This window comes from Phaenicophaeus curvirostris, chromosome 5 (genome assembly GCF_032191515.1).
Source record: "Phaenicophaeus curvirostris isolate KB17595 chromosome 5, BPBGC_Pcur_1.0, whole genome shotgun sequence".
In the NCBI taxonomy this organism is placed as follows: Eukaryota; Metazoa; Chordata; class Aves; order Cuculiformes; family Cuculidae; genus Phaenicophaeus; species Phaenicophaeus curvirostris.
Genome location: NC_091396.1, coordinates 128,995 through 146,009, shown reverse-complemented (window position 1 = coordinate 146,009; position 17,015 = coordinate 128,995). Strand labels below are relative to the sequence as shown.

Below are 17,015 nucleotides of genomic sequence, written 5' to 3'. Positions count from 1 at the left end.
ATGCCGGGGGCGATGCCAGGGCAGAAGCCCCCAAGGGTGCCGAGGGGGGCCCCGGGGGGGGTCCCGGGGGGGGTCCCGGGGGTCCGCAGAAGGCGGCTGGGCCGGGGGCTGCAGCGGGGGGCGCCGCGGGGCAGCAGGTGAGGGGGGCGCAGCAGGGGTGTGGGGGTCAGGGGAGGACGAGGGGACCATAAAGGGTCGGGGGGACCCCTCCAGGGTGGCAGTGACCCCCCCCCATCCCGCAGGAGCCCACCTGGCTGCAGGACGACGAGGAGGAGCTGTGGCCGCAGTTCCCCCCTGCTCGCCCACCGGGGGGGCCCCCAGCCCCACGTCCCCCACCTCCCCTCTGGCCCCCAGCCCCCCCGAAGGTGAGGACCCCGCGGCCCTCGTGTCCCCACTGTCCCCCCCCCCGCCTCTACTGACCCCCCTCTCCTTGCAGGCGGCGCCACCGAGGGCCTGGGGGCAGCGAGAGGTGAGGGGGGCTGGGGGGTACCCCGATAACTCCGGGGGTCACCCCAACACCCCCTCCCCACGGGGGATCTCTCCCCACAGTGACACCCCGGTGCCCCCCCCGGTTCCCTCACCCCGTGTCCCCCCCCAGGGCTGCTCCGGCGGGGGGGCCGCGGGGCCGGGAGCCCCCCAGGACTGCGGGGCCGAGGCCGGAGGGGGCCGGGGGGCGACCACGAGTGAGCGCCCGGGCCCAGGGGCGCAGCGCCATCCTGGAAAAGTTCGGAGGGTGAGGGGCTGGGGGGCCGGGGGGGCACAGGTGGGCTGGGGAGCAATGGGGGGGCTCAGAGCCATGGGGCAATGAGGGCACGGGGGGCAATGGGGGCTGGGGGGGCTCAGAGCCATGGGGCAATGGGGACGTGGGGGGCAATGGGGGCTGGGGGGGCTCAGAGGGGGCAGTGGGGGCACGGGGGGCAATGGGGGCTCAGAGCCATGGGGCAATGGGGGCACGGGAGGCAATGGGGGCTGGGGGGGCTCAGAACCATGGGGCAATGGGGGCGTGGGGGGCAATGGGGGCATGGGGGGCAATGGGCGCTGGGGGGGCTCAGAGCCATGGGGCAATGGGGGGCAATGGGGGGCTGGGGGGCCTCAGAGCCATGGGGCAATGGGGATGTGGGGGGCACTGGGGGCTGGGGGGGCTCAGAGCCATGGGGCAATGGGGGCATGGGAGGCAATGGGGGGCTGGGGGGGCTCAGAGCCATGGGGCAATGGGGGCGTGGGGGGCAATGGGGGGCTGGGGGGGCTCAGAGCCATGGGGCAATGGGGGCACGGGGGGGCTGAGGGCAATGCGGTGGTGGGGAGCACAGGGAGCTGAGGGGGCATAGAGTAATGGGGGAACAAGGCGGCTGGGGGACCATGGGGGGCAATGGGGGGCAATGGGGGCAATGGGGGGCAATGGGGAGCCACAGGGTGGTGGGGGCATGGGGGCTGGGAGCTGTGGGGCAGGGGAGAAATGGAGGGGCTATGGGGCAGCGGGGTATGGGGGCTATGGAGCAGCAGTGGCCTGGGGGCCCGTGGGGCAGGATGAGCCGTGGGGTGCCCCACGGTGCCCGGCGTCGCCCACAGCGCAGCCAAGGGCCCTGCCCCACATCTGAAGCGCTCGGGGGGCACGGCCGCCGTGAAGGCGATGCTGCTGGAGTGGTGCCGCGCCAGGACCCGCGGGTACCAGGTGAGACGGGGGCGGCCGCGAAGGGCTGTGGGGCGGCTGTGGGGCAGCTGTGGGGCAGCCGGACCCCCATCCCTCGGCCGCAGCACGTGGAGGGGCAGAGCTCCTCGGGCGGCCATGTGCTTGCCAAGGGGCATCCTTCGGGCACCCCTCATGTGGCCGAGGGGCGGCCGTAGGGTGGCTGTGGGGCGGCCGTGGGGCGGCTGTGGGGCAGCTATGGGGCACCCTGATCCCCGTCCCCGCAGCACGTGGAGGTGCAGAACTTCGCGGGCAGCTGGGGCAGCGGGCTGGCGTTCTGCGCGCTCCTGCACAGCTTCTTCCCCGACGCCTTCGACTACGCCGCCCTGCAGCCGGACGAGCGACGCCACAACTTCACCCTGGCCTTTGCCACCGCAGAGTGAGCCCCCCGGTCCCTCCGACCCCCCGTCCCGGGTGGGGACCCCCGGTGGGGACCCCGGGTGACGGCGCTGTCCCCGCAGGGAGCGTGCGGGCTGCGCCCCACTGCTGGACGTGGAAGACATGGTGCGGCTGCCGGTGCCCGACGCCAAGTGCGTCTACACCTACGTGCAGGAGCTGTACCGGTGCCTGGTGGCCAAAGGGCTCGTCCGAACCAAGAAGCGCTGAGGAGGGGTCCCTGGCGCCCCCCTAGCATCCCCCACAGCCCCCCGGTGCCCCCCGGTCCCGGCGGTGACGGCTGCGGTGCCCAGCTGCAGAGCCATCGTCACTCAGGGCAGGGATGCGGGCACGGGGACACTGGGGTGAAACGGGGTGGCACAAGAGTGGCACCCCCGGTGACCCCCATGGCCCCCCGATGTCCCCCAACCCCGCTGTGCCCCCCAACAGTAAAGGCTGGCGTCCAGCTGCAGCAGCATCATCACTCACGGTGGGGACACGGGCACAGGGATGGGGACGCTGACACCAAGCGTCGGTCTGGGGCTGGCACCGGGGTGGGCGCAGGGTGGCACCCCCAGGGTGGGCACCCCCCACCCAGCAAAGGCTGCGGTGCCCAGCTGTGGTGGCTTCGCTGCTCATGGTGGGGACGCGGACAGGGACGCTGGCACCAGGCTTTGGGGCTTGAAGGTGGCATGAGGTGGCACTAAGGTGGGCGCAAGGTGGCATCCCCTTCAGTGCCATCAAGGAGGCCAAACCAGGAGCCAGAGCCAACCTTTAATGCACATGGAGAGCAGGGGGACCCCCGAGGGCACCAGGACCCCCGGGTGGGGCGATTCCCGGGTGCCGGGGAGGGGGTCACGGCGCGGGGGGGTCCGGGCGCCGCTCGGCGTGCTGGCGCGTGTGCTGCTCCGCTCGGCGCAGGAATTCCTGGGGGTGCTCCTGCAGCTGGCGGGCCAAGTCGGGGCGCAGCACGCGCTGGGGGTCCAGGGTGTCCAGCAGCAGCAGCAGGTCCTGCAGCACTGAGGGGGGGTCAGGGGGGCACCCCCGCACTGCAACCCCCCACCCCACAGCCCCTGCAGCACTGGGGGGGGTGCTGGGGAGCTCAGGGGGCACTGGGGGGTGTCGGGGGGTTCTGGAGGGGGGTCAGGGGGGCAGTGGGGGGAACTCAGGGGGCACTGGGGGTGTCGGGGGGTTCTGGAGGGGGCCGGGGGGCAGTGGGGGGAGCTCAGAGGGCACTGGGGGGTGTCGGGGGGGTCTGGGGGGGGGGTCAGGGGGCAGTGGGGGGAGCTCAGCGGGCACTGGGGGGTGTCGGGGGGTTCTGAGGGGGGCCGGGGGGCAGTGGGGGGAGCTCAGGGGGCACTGGGGGGTGGTCGGGGGGATCTGGGGGGGGGGGGGTCGGGGGGCAGTGGGGGTACCCACCGTGCACAGCGCGGATGGAGGGCACCCAGTGCTCGGGTGAGGTGAGGGGCTGGCAGACGCGGCCCTCGGGGTCCACGGCGGGGTGCAGGATGGGGGTGCAGAGGGTGGCGCAGGGGGGGGACAGCGGGTGGTGGGGGGAGAAGGACAGCTCGAAGCGGAAGGCACCGGCGTTGTAGGGGGGGTTGTTCTGCCAGGGAAGGGGGGGCAACTCAGGCCCCTCACCGCCCAGGGCCCAGCAGGGGCCCCCCAATCCCAATGCCCCCCGTGGGGACCCCCCTTCACCCTGGAGCCCCCTCCCAGCGCCCCAACTCGAGACCCCAGGGTCCCCACACAGTGTCTCCAGGGGAGACATGTCACCCGCTCAGGGACCTCAGGAGCCCCCCGACCCCAGAGGAACCACCCCCCAGCCATGGGTCCCCCCCAGCCCCATGTGACCCCAGGACCCCCACCGGGACCCCCACAGCCCAGGGGACCCGCAGACCTCCCGTGCTGCCCCCCTCCCCACTCACGGGTAGCAGGATCCCCCCCTTCATGGGCAGCAGGATCCCCCCCTCCTCACTCAGGGGCAGCAGGATCCCCCCCCTCAGGGGCAGCAGGACCCCCCCAGCCCCCTCCCTACTCAGCAGCATCCCCCCCACTCCCTCTTCAGCAGGACCCCCCCAGCCCCCTCCCCACTCAGCAGGATCCCCCCGCTCCAACTCAGCAGGACCCCCTCTCCCCCTTCAGCAGGACCCCCCAGCCCCCCCCCACTCACAGGCAGCAGGATCCCCCCCCAGCGCCGCACGTCGCCCCCTAGCGGCCGCAGCTCGCGCGCGCCCCCCCAGCTCCGCGCCTCCTCCAGCTCCTGCGGGGCGGGGCAGGGGCGGGGAAGTGGGCGGGGCCGGCCGAGGAGACGCGCTCCCATTGGCCGATCCGCCCGCGTGGGCGTGGCCACAGCGAAGCCCCGCCCACACCGCACCGTGAGCCGCATTAGGCCCCGCCCCCTGCGCTGGGCGGGGCCGCGGGGAAACGAAACCGGAGCGCGCGGGGACGCGGTGCCGGGACTCGGTCCCCTGGAACCTCCGGGACCCCGCACCCCCCGCACCCCCCGCACCCGCAGCACACAGAATCGATACCGGACACCCCCGCCCCCGGGCACCACCCCCCCACCCCCCCCCGGTACCGGTACCCCAGCAGCTCCTGCCCCCCCCGGTGCTCCCCGGTGCCCCCCGTCCCTGCCCACCTTGGCGAGCCTCCCGGCCATGGCCACGGCCGCGGTGCCCCGGGCGGGGCCGCGCGGGACACGCCCCCGGGGGCGGGGGGTGGGCGGGGGGGGTCACCGGCTCGTTTACGGGAAGCTCCTTAATGTTTAACCCGGCGGCGCCGAGCCCGGACCGGGGCTCGGACCGGGGGGGGTGCCGGGTGCCGAGGGGCGCCGGGAGGGTCCTGGGCGCAAACCGAGCTCCTGAGCGGGGCTCGCTCTCCAGGTCGCCCACCATGACGCCCTGGCTGCCCCTGGTGTGGCTGGTGGCCACGGCCACGGCCACCACCCCCCCGGTAAGTGCGAGCCCGGGACAGGGGGCTCCCCCTGCCCGGAGACCCCTGCCCACCCCTGCCAGGGTCCCCACGCCCCGGTCCCCCCTGCTCAGCCTCGCTGGGGTCCCCGTACCCAGGTGCCCACGCCAGAGGCCTCGACCCCCGCGCTGAACCTGCTCCCGCAGCCCCCGGTGCCACCGGTGCCGCCGGTGCCAGCCCCACCGGGGGAGGTGGGGGCACCGCTTGTGCCCTCCACCCGCGCCCTCCCCATGGAGCTGCCCGGCCTGGACCCCCCTGTCCCTGAGGAGCAGGACACGGCACCCAGCGTGGCACCCACCGAGGCCCAGGACGCCCCTGTCCCTGAGGAGTGGGACACGGCACCCAGCATGGCACCCACCGAGGCCCAGGATCCCCCTGTCCCCGAGGAGCGGGACACGGCACCCAGCGTGGCACCCAGCGTGGCACCCACCGAGGCCCAGGACCCCCCTGTCCCCGAGGAGTGGGACACGGCACCCAGCGTGGCACCCAGCGTGGCACCCACCGAGGCCCAGGACCCCCCCAGCACCACCGCCCCCCCGTGCCCCGGTGATGAGGAGCCGTCCGAGCGCTGCGCGGTGCCCACGGCGGAGCAGCAGGCGGCCGTGGCCGAGGCGCTGGGCACCTTCGCCCTCCGCTTCTACCAGCGCATGGCGGAGGCCGCCCAGCCCGACGCCAACCTGCTCTTCTCCCCGATCAACGTGGCCACGGGGCTCTCGCACCTCCTGCTAGGTGAGGGGCTGCCCGCGGGCGCCGATGGTGCCACGGGCTCTGCTGCGGGCGCCACTGTCCCTCCGCTGAGCTCCGCTGTGCCCACAGGCGCCCGCGGCGACACGCGTGAGCGCCTGGCCGCCCTCTTGGCGTACCCGCCGTCGCTGACCTGCGTGCACGGTGCCCTGCGGCGCCTCGCCAGCGCGCCTGGCTTCTTCTCAGCCGCGCAGATCTTCCACCACCCAGGTGAGGCGGGCGCCAGCGTGGGCCCCCGTGCCGGGCAGGCACCGCGCTGACGCCGGCCGTGCCCACCGGGCAGAGCTGCGCCTCCGGCCCCGCTTCCTCAACGAGTCCTGGCACCTCTACGGCGCCCGCCCGCAAGCCCTGAGTGGCAACGAGAGCCTGGACGTGCAGCGCATCAACGCCTGGGTGCGCGAGGCCAGCCGTGGGGTGCTGCCCGCGCTGCTGCCCGCGCTGCCCCCCGACACCCGCCTCGTGCTGCTCAGCGCCGTCCACCTCCGCGGTACGGGCCCACGGCGGCACTGGGATCCGCCTGGGGATCCACCCTGATATCTACCCCGGGGATCTGCCCTGGGGATCGGCCCCGGGGTCCCAGCCCAGCCGTGCCCACAGCTGCCTGGCGGATGCCGCTGGACGCCAAGCTGACCATGCCGCTGCCCTTCCTGCGCCCCGGCCGCCCGCCCCGCCTGGTGCCCACCATGACCAGCAAGAAGTACCCGGTGGGCTCCTTCACCGACCCTCGCCTGCACGTCCAGGTACCCCAGCCACGCCGCCCTGGGGGGTTACGGCATCCCCGCCTGGCAGGGGCGGCTGTGGCATCGCGGTGTGGCACGGGGGGGGGGACACGGAGACATCGCTGCTGTGGCACTCTGGGGGTGCCAGGCTGTGACGTGGCTGTGAGGTCCCTGTGGTGACCCTGGGGGCTGCGCTGCTGCTGTTCTGTCACCACGCGGGGCCTGCGGTGGCACGAGGGGTGCCAGGCTGTTTAGTCACCGCGCGGTGCTGCAGGTGGGGCGGCTGGAGCTGAGCGGGGGGCTCAGCCTGGTGGTGCTGGTGCCGCTGGGCCCCCCCGGGGCGCTGGGGCCCCTCGAGCGGGCGCTGGACCCCCCCACCTTCCTGGCGCTGCTGCGGCGTGCGGCGCGCACGCCCCCCCGTCCCACCGCCCTGGCTCTGCCGCGGCTGCGCCTCGACGCCACCGTGGACGTGGTGTCCCTGGTCCACGACATGGGTAAGGCCACGGCCGCGACGTCACCACGCGTGCAGGGGGGGGGACACACAGTGCTGTCACTGGCCCCCACACAGCTCCCTGTCCCCGAGGGTACCAGTGTCCCCGGGGACCCCAACTTCCTCACCCCGATGTCCCCAGTGTCCCCCTGCCCTTGGTGTCCCCAGGGACCCCCAGTACCCAGCGTCTCTGCTGTCCCCATGTCCCCGGTGCTCCTGTTCTGCCCCAGTGCCCATGATGTTCTCCTTCAACCCAGTGTCCCCATAGCTGTCTCTGGTGTCCCCAGTGTCCCCAATATTCCCCATCTCCACGGTGTCCCTGTCCCCTGCTGTCCCCATGGTGTCCCTGTTCCCCTCCTCCGTCCCCATGGTGTCCCTGTCCCACACTGTCCCTGTCCCACACTGTCCCCACAGTGTCCCTGTCTCACACTGTCCCCACAGTGTCCCCATCTCCATGGTGTCCCTGTGCCCTCCTGTCCCCATGGTGCCCCTGTCCTGCGCTGTCCCCACAGTGTCCCCATCCCCATGGTGTCCCTGTCCCACACCGTCCCTGTCCCACAGTGTCCCCATCTCCATGGTGTCCCTGTGCCCTCCTGCCCCCACAGTGTCCCCATCTCCATGGTGTCCCTGTGCCCTCCTGTCCCCATGGTGTCCCCATCCCCATGGTGTCCCTATGCCCTCCTGTCCCCATGGTGTCCCTGTCCCACACTGTCCCCACAGTGCCCCATCTCCATGGTGTCCCTATGCCCTCCTGTCCCCATGGTGTCCCTGTTCCCCCCCTCCATCCCCATGGTGCCCCTGTCACACACTGTCCCCACAGTGTCCCCATCCCCATGGTGTCCCTGTCCCCTCCATCCCCATGGTGTCCCTGTCCCCTCCTGTCCCCATGGTGTCCCTGTCCCCTCCATCCCCATGGTGTCCTTGTCCCCTCCTGTCCCCATGGTGTCCCTGTCCCCTCGTGTCCCCACGCTGAGGTCCCTGCCACAGACTTCGGGCTGTTCCTGGACGCGGAGCTGTGTGGGCTGGCGTGGGGTCCGGCCGTGGCGGTGGATGCTGCGCGGCACCGCTCGGTGCTGGTGCTGGACGAGGCCGGCGTGGAGGCCGCGGGGGCCATGGCCACCTCGGTGGCCCGCACGGCGCTGCTGCTGGAGGCCCTGCGCCCCTTCCTCTTTGTCCTCTGGCACGACGATGCCGGTGTGCCCCTCTTCATGGGCCGCCTCAGCGACCCCCAGCCCTGACCCCGCACCCCGGCCTGGCATCCATCCCTCCCTCCCATCCCTTCTCTTCTCCACCCAACCCTCCTTTCCAGCCCTCCCTTCAGCCCTCCTCTGCTCTTGTCATCCCTTCCTCCCATCCCTCCATCCCTCCCTCCCTCCTCTTCTCCCTCCATCCCTCCCTTTCTCCTTCCTTCCATCCCTCCCTTTCTCCATCCTTCCATCCCTCCCTTTCTCCCTCCATCCAACCCTCCCTCCTTTTCTCCCTCCATCCATCCCTCCCTCCCTTTCTCCTTCCATCCCTCCCTTCCTCCTTCCTTCCCTCTCCCCCTCTTTTCCCTCTCCCTTTTCCCTCCCACCACCCCTCCTTTCCTTGTCCCTTCTCTCCCTCCTTCTATTCCCTCCCTCCATCCCTTGTCCCTCCCTCCTTTGTTTCCTTCCTTTCTCCCTCCCTCTCTCCTCACCCCCTTCCTCCCTCTTTCTTTCCAGCCCCCAGCCTTCCCTCTTTTTACTCCCTCCCTGCTTCCGCTTCTCCTTCCCTCTTTCCTTCCCTCCTTCCACCCCTCCCTCCTTCCAGTTCTCCCTCTCCCTCCCTTCCTCCATCTCCCATCTCCCCCTCCCCGCCCCAGCCCCACAGGATGCTGGGGGGGTCCCTGCCCCTCCTTGTGCCTCAGTTTCCCCACCCGCTGGGCGCTGAGGCCCCAATAAATGCTGTGACCAGCGCTCGGCTCCTGCCCGTGGGGAGGGAAGGGGCACACTGGGGGACACACTGGGGGCTACCAGGGCCCCCCATGCAGGACAGGGTGCCAAAGGGACCCCGGCGTCACCCCAGGGTGCCGGGGTGGTGGCAGTGCCGAGGCTGGGATCGTCAGCTACAAGACGAAGCTTTATTGACCCAGAAAAGCCCCCATGCCCGGGGGGCTCTGACTGGTGGGGGGGGCACCCCCAGGGGGTCCCCCACGCTCTCCCTCACCACGTGTGATGTCTCGATGATAAACTTGCCCTCCTCGTACGTCCAGCTGCTCTCAGAGGCCTGTTCCTGGGGGCACCAGCGCTGCCGTGGGGCTTGGGGCACCTGGGGGGCACACGGCAGAGTTTGGGGTGTCCGTGCTATGGGTTTGGGTGGCCCTGACCAGGGATTTGGTGGGTCAAGGGGTGCCCGCGGGGCCACTTCAGGGTGCCCCAGGGGGTGCCCATGTCGCGGCCGCACTCACACGGGGTTGAACAGGAGGGCTCGGCCGTGGCTGCCCTGGAAGGTGTTGGGGGGGGTGGGCACCGGCGGGGGCCGTCGCCTGGTGTGCCCCTCGTCCCCTCGCAGGCCCCAGTCCCGTGTCTCCTCCACGTCCACCAGCTCCTCCTGGTCCCCTGTGTGTTCTTGGTCCCCCCCGCATCCCCAGTCCCTCCAATCCCCCCAGTCCCCCCAATCCCCCGTATCCCCTAATTCCCCTTCAGTTCCTCCAGTATCCCCCGTTCCTCCAGTCCCCTCCCAGTCCCCCAGCCCCGTGTTGCCCCAGTCCTCCCAGTCCCCGCTTGGCCCCCGTGTCCCACGCAGACGAGATGGAAACGAGCGGCGTGTAGGCAAACGAGCCGCCAACGACCCCGGTTTAATGCGATGAGACCGGCCGCCGGGGCCCCCCGGGCTGGTGCAAACGAGACGCAAACGAGCTGCGAAGGCTCCGGGGGGCGCTGAGCGGCGGCCCTGCCCCCCGCACGCGGCTGCCATGGCAACCACCCCGCTCCCGGCGCGTCGCGCTGACGTCACTTCCGGTGCGCCGCACCGCTCGACCCGGAAGCGCGGCGGCACCGGAGGGTGAGGGCGGCGCGCGGGGGGAGCGGGGGCTTCGGGGGCCTCGGCTCGGGCTGGGGCGGCTCGAAGGGGCTCGGAGAGGCTCAGGGGGGTTCAAGCGGAACTTGGGGCGGCTCGGGTGGTTCCGGGGAGGGCGCTGAGGGGACTCGGAGGAGAGTGGAGGGTGTCGGGGGGCTCGGGGGAGCGGAGCCTCGGGAACCCTCGGGGCTCCTTGGTCGGGATGGAACGAATCAAGGGGGCTCGGGGAGGCTCTCGTGACGGGCTCGGGAGCTTCAGGTGGGGCAGCTCAGAGTGGCTCTGGTGGTTCCAGGGGGGAGGCTCTAAGATGCCTTGGGATCGCATGGGGCGGATCGAGGGGGCTCGAGATCCTCGTTGGGGAGGGCTTGGAGGGGCTCAAATGGGGTTTGGGGGGGCCTCAGAGGAGTAGGATAGGATTTGATAGGAATGGTTGGACTCGATGATCCAGTGGGGCCTTTTCCAAGCTAGTGATCCTGTGAATCTATGGTTCTATGAAAGGACACTCGGTAGGAGGCGAGGGGGGCTCAGTGGGCAGGCCCTGTCCCACTGCCCACCCTCGCCATGTCTTGCCGCACAGGTGAGGCCTGGTGTCACCGTGATGGCGGAGGAAGGCGGGGAGGAGAAGAAGCAGGTGGTGAAGTTCAAGCTGGAGCGGGAGACGGAGCTGCGGTTTGAGGTGGAGGCCTCGCAAACAGCCCAGCTGGAGCTGCTCACGGGCATGGCCGAGGTGTTCGGCACCGAGCTCACCCGCAACAAGAAGTTCACGTTCGATGCAGGCGCCAAGGTGGCCGTCTTCACGTGGCACGGCTGCGAGGTGCAGCTGAGCGGGCGCACCGAGGTGGCCTATGTCTCGCGGGACACCCCTATGCTGCTCTACCTCAACACGCACACGGCGCTGGAGCAGATGCGGCGCCAGGCGGAGCGGGAGGATGAGCGCGGGCCCCGTGTCATGGTCGTGGGCCCCACCGATGTCGGCAAGTCCACCGTGTGCCGGCTGCTGCTGAACTACGCCGTGCGCCTGGGGCGCCGTCCCACCTTCGTAGAGCTGGACGTGGGCCAGGGCTCCGTCTCTATCCCCGGCACCATGGGTGCCCTCTACATCGAGCGCCCGGCCGACGTCGAGGAGGGCTTCTCCCTCCAGGCCCCCCTTGTCTACCACTTTGGCTCCACCACCCCTGGCACCAACATCAAGCTCTACAACAAGGTGAGCATTGAGCACGGCCCCCTCCCGCTGTGCCGGGCGGCATCCTGGTGCTGTGCCCGCTTCTCAGTGCCACAGCTTGGCAGGGAGGGCTGGGATGAGGTGAATGGGGCAGGAGAAGGGTGTTGGACGGGCTGGAGGAGCCTCTGAGGGGAGGGATTGGCCCCATCCCGCTGTGCCAGTCTCTCCCAGCCCTGTGCCGGGCGTTGTGCCCACTTCTGGGCACCGCAGCTTGGCTGGGAGGGCTGGGATGGAGTGGAATGGGGTGGGAGACGTGATGGAGGGGCTGGAGGAGCTCCCCGAGGAAGGGGGAGGCTTTTCCGCATTGGAGCATTCTATTGCTAGGGCCCCTGGTCAGGTGCCGCACGGCTGCAGTCCTAGTTGGTACTGAAGGTGAATCCAGCTCCACGGCTCCTGCTGAGCCAGCTCGGCCTGTGGGGCTTGTTCGGTGGAGGCGCAGCTGCCGGCCTTGGGCAGAGCAGGGTGGCTGTCACCGCGCAGTGAGATATTGAGGGGCTGGATCGCATCCAAAGAAGGGAACAGGGCTGGGGGAGGGGCTGAGGGTCCTGGGGAGGCTTGGTCTGGAGAAGAGGATGCTGAGGGGAGGCCTCATTGCTCTCTGCAGCTCCTGAAAGGAGGTTGTGGTGAGGTGGGTGCTGGGCTCTTCTCCCACGTAACAAGTGATGGGATGAGAGGAAACGGCCTCAAGTTGTGCCAGAGCAGGGTTCTTGGGCGCTGGCAGAGGCTGCCTAGGGAGGTGGTGGAGTCCCCATCCCTGGAGGGGTTCAGAAGCCAGCAGATGAGAAGCTCTGGGATGGTTTAGCGATGGACAGGTATGGTTGGACTCGACGATCTTAAATGTTTTCCAACCAAACAATTCTGTGCTGGCGCCCCACAAAGCTCTCTCTGCTGTGTTCCCTGCAGATCACGTCCCGCTTGGCCGACGTCTTCAACCAGCGCTGCGAGGTGAACCGCCGGGCGTCAGTGAGTGGCTGCGTCATCAACACATGCGGGTGGGTGAAGGGCTCGGGGTACCAGGCACTGGTACACGCCGCTTCTGCCTTCGAGGTGGACGTGGTGGTGGTGCTGGATCAGGAGCGCCTCTACAACGAGCTCAAGAGGGACCTGCCCCATTTTGTGCGCACCGTCCTGCTCCCCAAGTCCGGCGGCGTGGTGGAGCGCTCCAAGGACTTCCGCCGGGAGTGCCGGGACGACCGCATTCGTGAGTATTTCTACGGCTTTCGGGGCTGCTTCTACCCACACGCCTTCGACGTCAAGTTCTCCGACGTCAAGATCTACAAGGTGGGGGCCCCCACGATCCCGGACTCCTGCCTACCGCTGGGAATGTCACAGGAGGACAACCAGCTGAAGCTGGTGCCGGTGACGCCAGGGCGGGACATGGTGCACCACCTGCTCAGCGTCAGCACGGCTGACAGCCCCGACGACCCCATCTCGGAGAGCAGCGTCGCCGGCTTCATCGTGGTCACGGCCGTCGACCCCGAGCGCCAGCTCTTCACCGTCCTCTCCCCGGCCCCGCGGCCGCTGCCCAAGAGCTTCCTGCTCATCATGGACATCCGCTTCATGGACCTCAAGTAGAGCGGGGAGAGGGGCTTGCCCAGACCTCTGCTTCCTCTCTCACCCCCTGTTTTTATACTCGTTGGTGCTGATTGTTATTAAACTCACAGTGATTTTCTCCTGGGTGGGTGTCTGGGGAGTGGGGGGACAAGAGTGGGAATGGGCTCCAGGCCCAGACAGGGGGGCACGGGGGGTACTGGACCCGGTGGGAGCCCCGGGCTTGGTCCCAGCCCTGCGGTAACGGGGGGCGGCGGATTCTGGCTCCGGTCCCGGGAAATAGGGGAGCGGGGAGCCCCGGTGCCGGGGTGGGGAGGAGGGGTGGCGGCCCCTGGCGGTCTGCGGGGCAGGATCCTGGCCCCGGGGCGGTGTCCGGGCCCAGCCGGACAGCAGGGTCCGAGCAGCAGGGTCCCGGTCCCGGTCCCGGTGGGGCCGGTCCATTCCCCCTCTCCTCCCCCGCCCCACATGGTGCATCCCGTGCCGAACCCCTTCGCCCCCCCGCGACCCCCCCCGCGCCCCACGTGGTTTGTTCCGCGCACGCGCGGTGGCGCCCCCCCCCCCCCTCACGCGCGCTCGGCGCACGCGCGCTCGGCCCGGCCAATGGGGCGCGGCGGCGGGCGGGGGCGCGCGCGCAGCGGGCCCGGAGTGGGGGGGGCGCGCGGGGCGCACGCGCGGACGTGACGTCACGCGCGGCCGCCACGGACTCGGCCCGGCCCGGCCGCCTCGCGCCGCGCCCGAAGCCGCCGCCGCCGCCGGGTCACGTGGGGCGCGCGCCGCCGCCGCCGGTGAGTCACGTGGGGCGCGCGCCGCCGGGCTCCCCCCCCGCGCCCCTTCCCTCCCCCACCCCCCTCCCCCGGGCGCCCGCCGTTCTCCCCGCGCCGGTTTCCCGTGACCCCGTTTTCCTCCCTTCCCCCCTCCCCGGCTCCCCTCGGTTCTCGTTCCCTCCGCCCCCGGTTTTCCTCGGCTGCCCCGGCTCCGCCTCGGGGCTCCCGGATCCCGATAACACCCCGTCCCGCGGCGGCGGGGACTCCGGTTCCCCCGGGTGTCGCGGGGCAGGGCCGGGGGCGCACCGGGGAGGGGCGGCGGGTCCCGGCGTTCCCGGTAGACCCCGCCGTGCCCGTCCCCGGGGCCGCCGCTCCGGCCTCGGCCGCCACACGGGGCCGGTCCCGGCCCCTCTTCCCAAAGCCCCGCAGCCTCGCATCGCCCGGGCTCCCCGCGGAGCAGCCGTGCGCGGTGCCCCGTCCTCGGGGCCCAGGAGCAGGGAGGCGCCACCGGGATCGCCTCCTCGGGACAGGGATCCCGGTTTGGTGGCGCCGGGGCCTGGGCTGCGCGTTGGCTAGAGACGAAGGCAGCGAAATCCGTTTCCACGGGGAGACGCGGCTCTCGGTGCCGTCCGGGAGCCGTGTCCCGTCTCCCGGGGCCCGATCCGCGTGGAGCTGGCAGAGCACCCGGCTCAGTCCTATCCCCGCGGAACCAGGAACGCTCTGCGCCGCCGGCTTTGGGAGCCCGGAGCCCCCGCGGCCTCGGGGAGCTGGGGCGGAGAACGGGGTCTGTGGTGTCGGATGCGCCAAGGCGAGCGACGGGCCCCGCGGAGACCCAGCACGTCTCCTGCGTCCCCGGCACCGTCCGCGGCGGCAGCGAATCCCACAGCCTGGGATCGGGATGGAATCGTTGTCACACCCCGAAGGTAGAAAGAGTAGGACCCAGGATTGTATTTAAACGTTTAGTTTATTACCTATAATGTTACAATTCTAAGTCAAGAATAGAAGCTTGAGTCTAGACCGTTATTAGCGCCCTGTAAGGGTTTGGAAGGGGCCGTACGGCCTGTTCAGCGATGGAGTCTTTAGGTGTTTCCTCGAAGCTGCCGTGAGTGAAGTTTCTGCAAACGCTGTTGGAGCTGCGTCACGGAAACGTGGGCAGGGAGCGGTGGATCGCGCTGCAGCGATGCCGGCTCGGGAACCCAGCGGGAACGCTCTCCTCTGGGTGCCTCGTGCTCCGGTTGCGAGCGGGGATGAGAGGCGGAGGTTCCTGGGAAGCTCCTCGCGCGTGTGTCCTCCTTCCAGGGTGGGAGCAGGCGGAGGAGCGCGGTGGCGATCCAGGCCGTGGGAAGCAAGGTGGGAATGTCAGAGTGCATTTTTCCCGGTGGAGCGTGTTTTCCCGTCCTGTCTGGAGCTCCCAAGGGACAGAGCACCTGGCTCCGCAGGCCGTGTCTGCTGGAGCAGGGTGGGAAGCGGGAAGGAGGAGCACCGGGCTTCGACACACGCAGGAAGAGGAGGAGGTGAGGGAGACGCTGCACAGGGACGCAGCCGGGGAAACGGGATTGGACCAGGAGGAGCGGAAGGCGGCAGCGGGCACGCTTGGAGACGTCCCAGCAGAACGGAGAATGAAGGGAAGCCCCAGAACTGGAGACAAGGAGAGCTCGGAGCAGACCCTGGTGCGAGGGGAGGGGAAGCTGTGGAGAGGGCCGGGGGCGGCTGGGCAGAGCCAGCCGGTAAACGCTCCAGAAAAAAGGGGCTGCTAGGAGTGGGAACGCAGGTGGAAATCCCAAGGGCGAGGAAAGGGGAGTCACCCGCGACGGCGGTGGAGTTTGACTGGGGAGGAGGGAGCAGGGCAGGTCTGGAGGAACTGGAAAGGAGGAGCTGCCGGGCTGGGAAGGTGCAGAGGGAAACGAGCCGGAGGCAGGAGTGGAGCCCGTACAGGTGAGCTCGCTCGCTCGCTGGGGACTCATTCCAGCTGGGAAGTATGAGCAGCCGTTGCGGATGGGGCTGGAGTGGCCAGAGGTATGGGAATACCGGGGAAGAGAGCGCGTAGGTGGGAGATGGGTGTGAGTGGGGCCTGGATCGGTGTCATCGGAGGGAAGCCGGGCGGATTTTCCCTCTGCTTTCCCAGGCTCCAGGGCAGCCGATTAGGGAGGGCAGGGTGCGGCGCGGCTGAGCCCCAGGGAAGCAGCTGCCTGGTGGATTGAGGAGCAGGGAGCCTGGAATGCCGGGCTGTGCAGTGCCTCAACGCCTTCAGCACCGGGGTTTTCCTCGTCTCCAGTTCCAGGACTTCCCGTCATTTCCAGTTCTTTCCCTCGGGACGTTTTAGAGTGCGCCTGCTGCTGCCTTCCAGTCCTCACAGTCCGAGCCCCTGCAGTCCCTCCAGTTCAAGCCCCCGTTTCTCCAGCTGAGACTCTGTACGGCCTCGCCCTTGCCTCCTCCTCTCCCTGCCCTTTGCCAAGGCCTGGCGCTCCAATTGCCCGTGCAAAGGGCTGGAGCGCTCGGATCCCTGCCCCCAGCACCAGGCGGAGCCGAGCGAGACCTGCTCTGGCGTCCCCTGTGTCTCGGGGCAGCCTTTGGGAAAGCAACACGTCCGGATCGGGGAGCAGCGCGGGGAGGCTCTCCGGAGGGGGAACGCCGCGGGAAGCGCTCCCGGAACCTGGCAGTGTCTGAGCTTGAGGTGTGGCCGCCCTCATGGCAGAGCCGGGCGCGTTCGCAGGTTCCCTCTGCAAAGTCTTTGGCAGCGACGGTGGCTTCTGCTTCCCGGCCGCCCATCCCTGGGACTGCGCCCTGTCCGCCCGAGTGGCCGGCTCTTCCTGGGATCCTGGGCGCTGGGGCTAGTGCTCGCCTGGCGTCGAAGCCCAGTGCTTCGGAGGAAGAACTGGGAAGGAGTGGGGTGGGGAGCTCCTGCTCTCTGGGGACGGAGCGAGGCCAGGGAGCCACCGCTCTCCGGGGAGCTCTGTGCCGGCTGGGAGAATGCCCGTGTGTTCCCTAGTGTTGAACTCACTGCGGCCAAGAGCCGCTGCCAGGTGAAGCCGTAACTTTACCTGTCCATCCAGCCCCGTGCCAGGCTCCTCTCGGTCCAGGGTCCAAAACCCCTGGATATGCAGAGCTGGGCTTCGTTGCTGCGAAGGATGTGTCGCTCCGGAGTGGGAGCGGTTCCGTCTCTCATCTGGGAGCCTGGCTCCTTGTCCTGTGCCGGAGCCGGCTGCGCTGTGACACATTCCCATCATTACAGGTGCCTTTAATCCTGTGCCGCGGCTCCCAGTTCCCAGCGTTTAGTCAGTGCCGGGCATTCTCCTGCCCAGCCCGCAGGAAAAGGAGAGGAGAAAGCTGGGAGGAGGCAGCCAGAGAGCCACTGGGGCTCCAGACAGCAAATGGAGGAGCGGTGACGCTGGTGCTGGGTCGCCCTGAGCCAGGACAGTCCTGGGTGTCGGGAGCATGGGGTGGGTTGGTG

The 17,015-nt window shown here is 70.1% G+C and overlaps 4 protein-coding genes across 6 annotated transcripts; 3 read left to right on the top strand and 1 right to left on the bottom strand.

The window, feature by feature from the left end:
• SMTNL1 (smoothelin like 1) lies at positions 1–2,519 on the top strand. The gene is made up of 5 exons (XM_069857055.1): positions 1–137; positions 599–733; positions 1,570–1,672; positions 1,915–2,066; positions 2,149–2,519. Exons 1-5 carry the CDS (start codon positions 1–3, stop codon positions 2,291–2,293), a joined length of 672 nt encoding a protein of 223 aa, XP_069713156.1. The 3' UTR covers positions 2,294–2,519.
• Positions 2,520–2,817: 298 nt separating this feature from the next.
• On the bottom strand, positions 2,818–4,749 carry UBE2L6 (ubiquitin conjugating enzyme E2 L6). Of its 2 annotated transcripts, none has more exons than XM_069856948.1 (4): positions 4,704–4,749; positions 4,236–4,325; positions 3,482–3,668; positions 2,818–3,081 (listed from the first exon to the last, which is right to left on the bottom strand). In XM_069856948.1, the coding sequence occupies exons 1-4, from the start codon at positions 4,722–4,724 to the stop codon at positions 2,918–2,920; spliced, it is 462 nt and encodes a 153-aa protein (XP_069713049.1). In that variant the 5' UTR covers positions 4,725–4,749; the 3' UTR covers positions 2,818–2,917. The 2 variants fall into 2 exon arrangements, with proteins under 2 accessions (XP_069713049.1, XP_069713050.1); XM_069856949.1 differs by having other exon boundaries at positions 3,482–3,629.
• A 76-nt stretch (positions 4,750–4,825) lies between these two features.
• On the top strand, positions 4,826–8,608 carry SERPING1 (serpin family G member 1). The gene is made up of 7 exons (XM_069857053.1): positions 4,826–5,017; positions 5,134–5,764; positions 5,852–5,989; positions 6,063–6,266; positions 6,377–6,519; positions 6,773–6,992; positions 7,976–8,608. The coding sequence occupies exons 1-7, from the start codon at positions 4,826–4,828 to the stop codon at positions 8,224–8,226; spliced, it is 1,779 nt and encodes a 592-aa protein (XP_069713154.1). The 3' UTR covers positions 8,227–8,608.
• A 1,352-nt stretch (positions 8,609–9,960) lies between these two features.
• Positions 9,961–12,920, top strand: CLP1 (cleavage factor polyribonucleotide kinase subunit 1). Of its 2 annotated transcripts, none has more exons than XM_069856947.1 (3): positions 9,961–10,012; positions 10,605–11,231; positions 12,153–12,920. In XM_069856947.1, exons 2-3 carry the CDS (start codon positions 10,626–10,628, stop codon positions 12,822–12,824), a joined length of 1,278 nt encoding a protein of 425 aa, XP_069713048.1. In that variant the 5' UTR covers positions 9,961–10,012; positions 10,605–10,625; the 3' UTR covers positions 12,825–12,920. The 2 variants fall into 2 exon arrangements, with proteins under 2 accessions (XP_069713048.1, XP_069713046.1); XM_069856945.1 differs by lacking the exon at positions 9,961–10,012 and having other exon boundaries at positions 10,465–11,231; positions 12,153–12,212; positions 12,297–12,920.
• Positions 12,921–17,015: the final 4,095 nt, after the last annotated feature.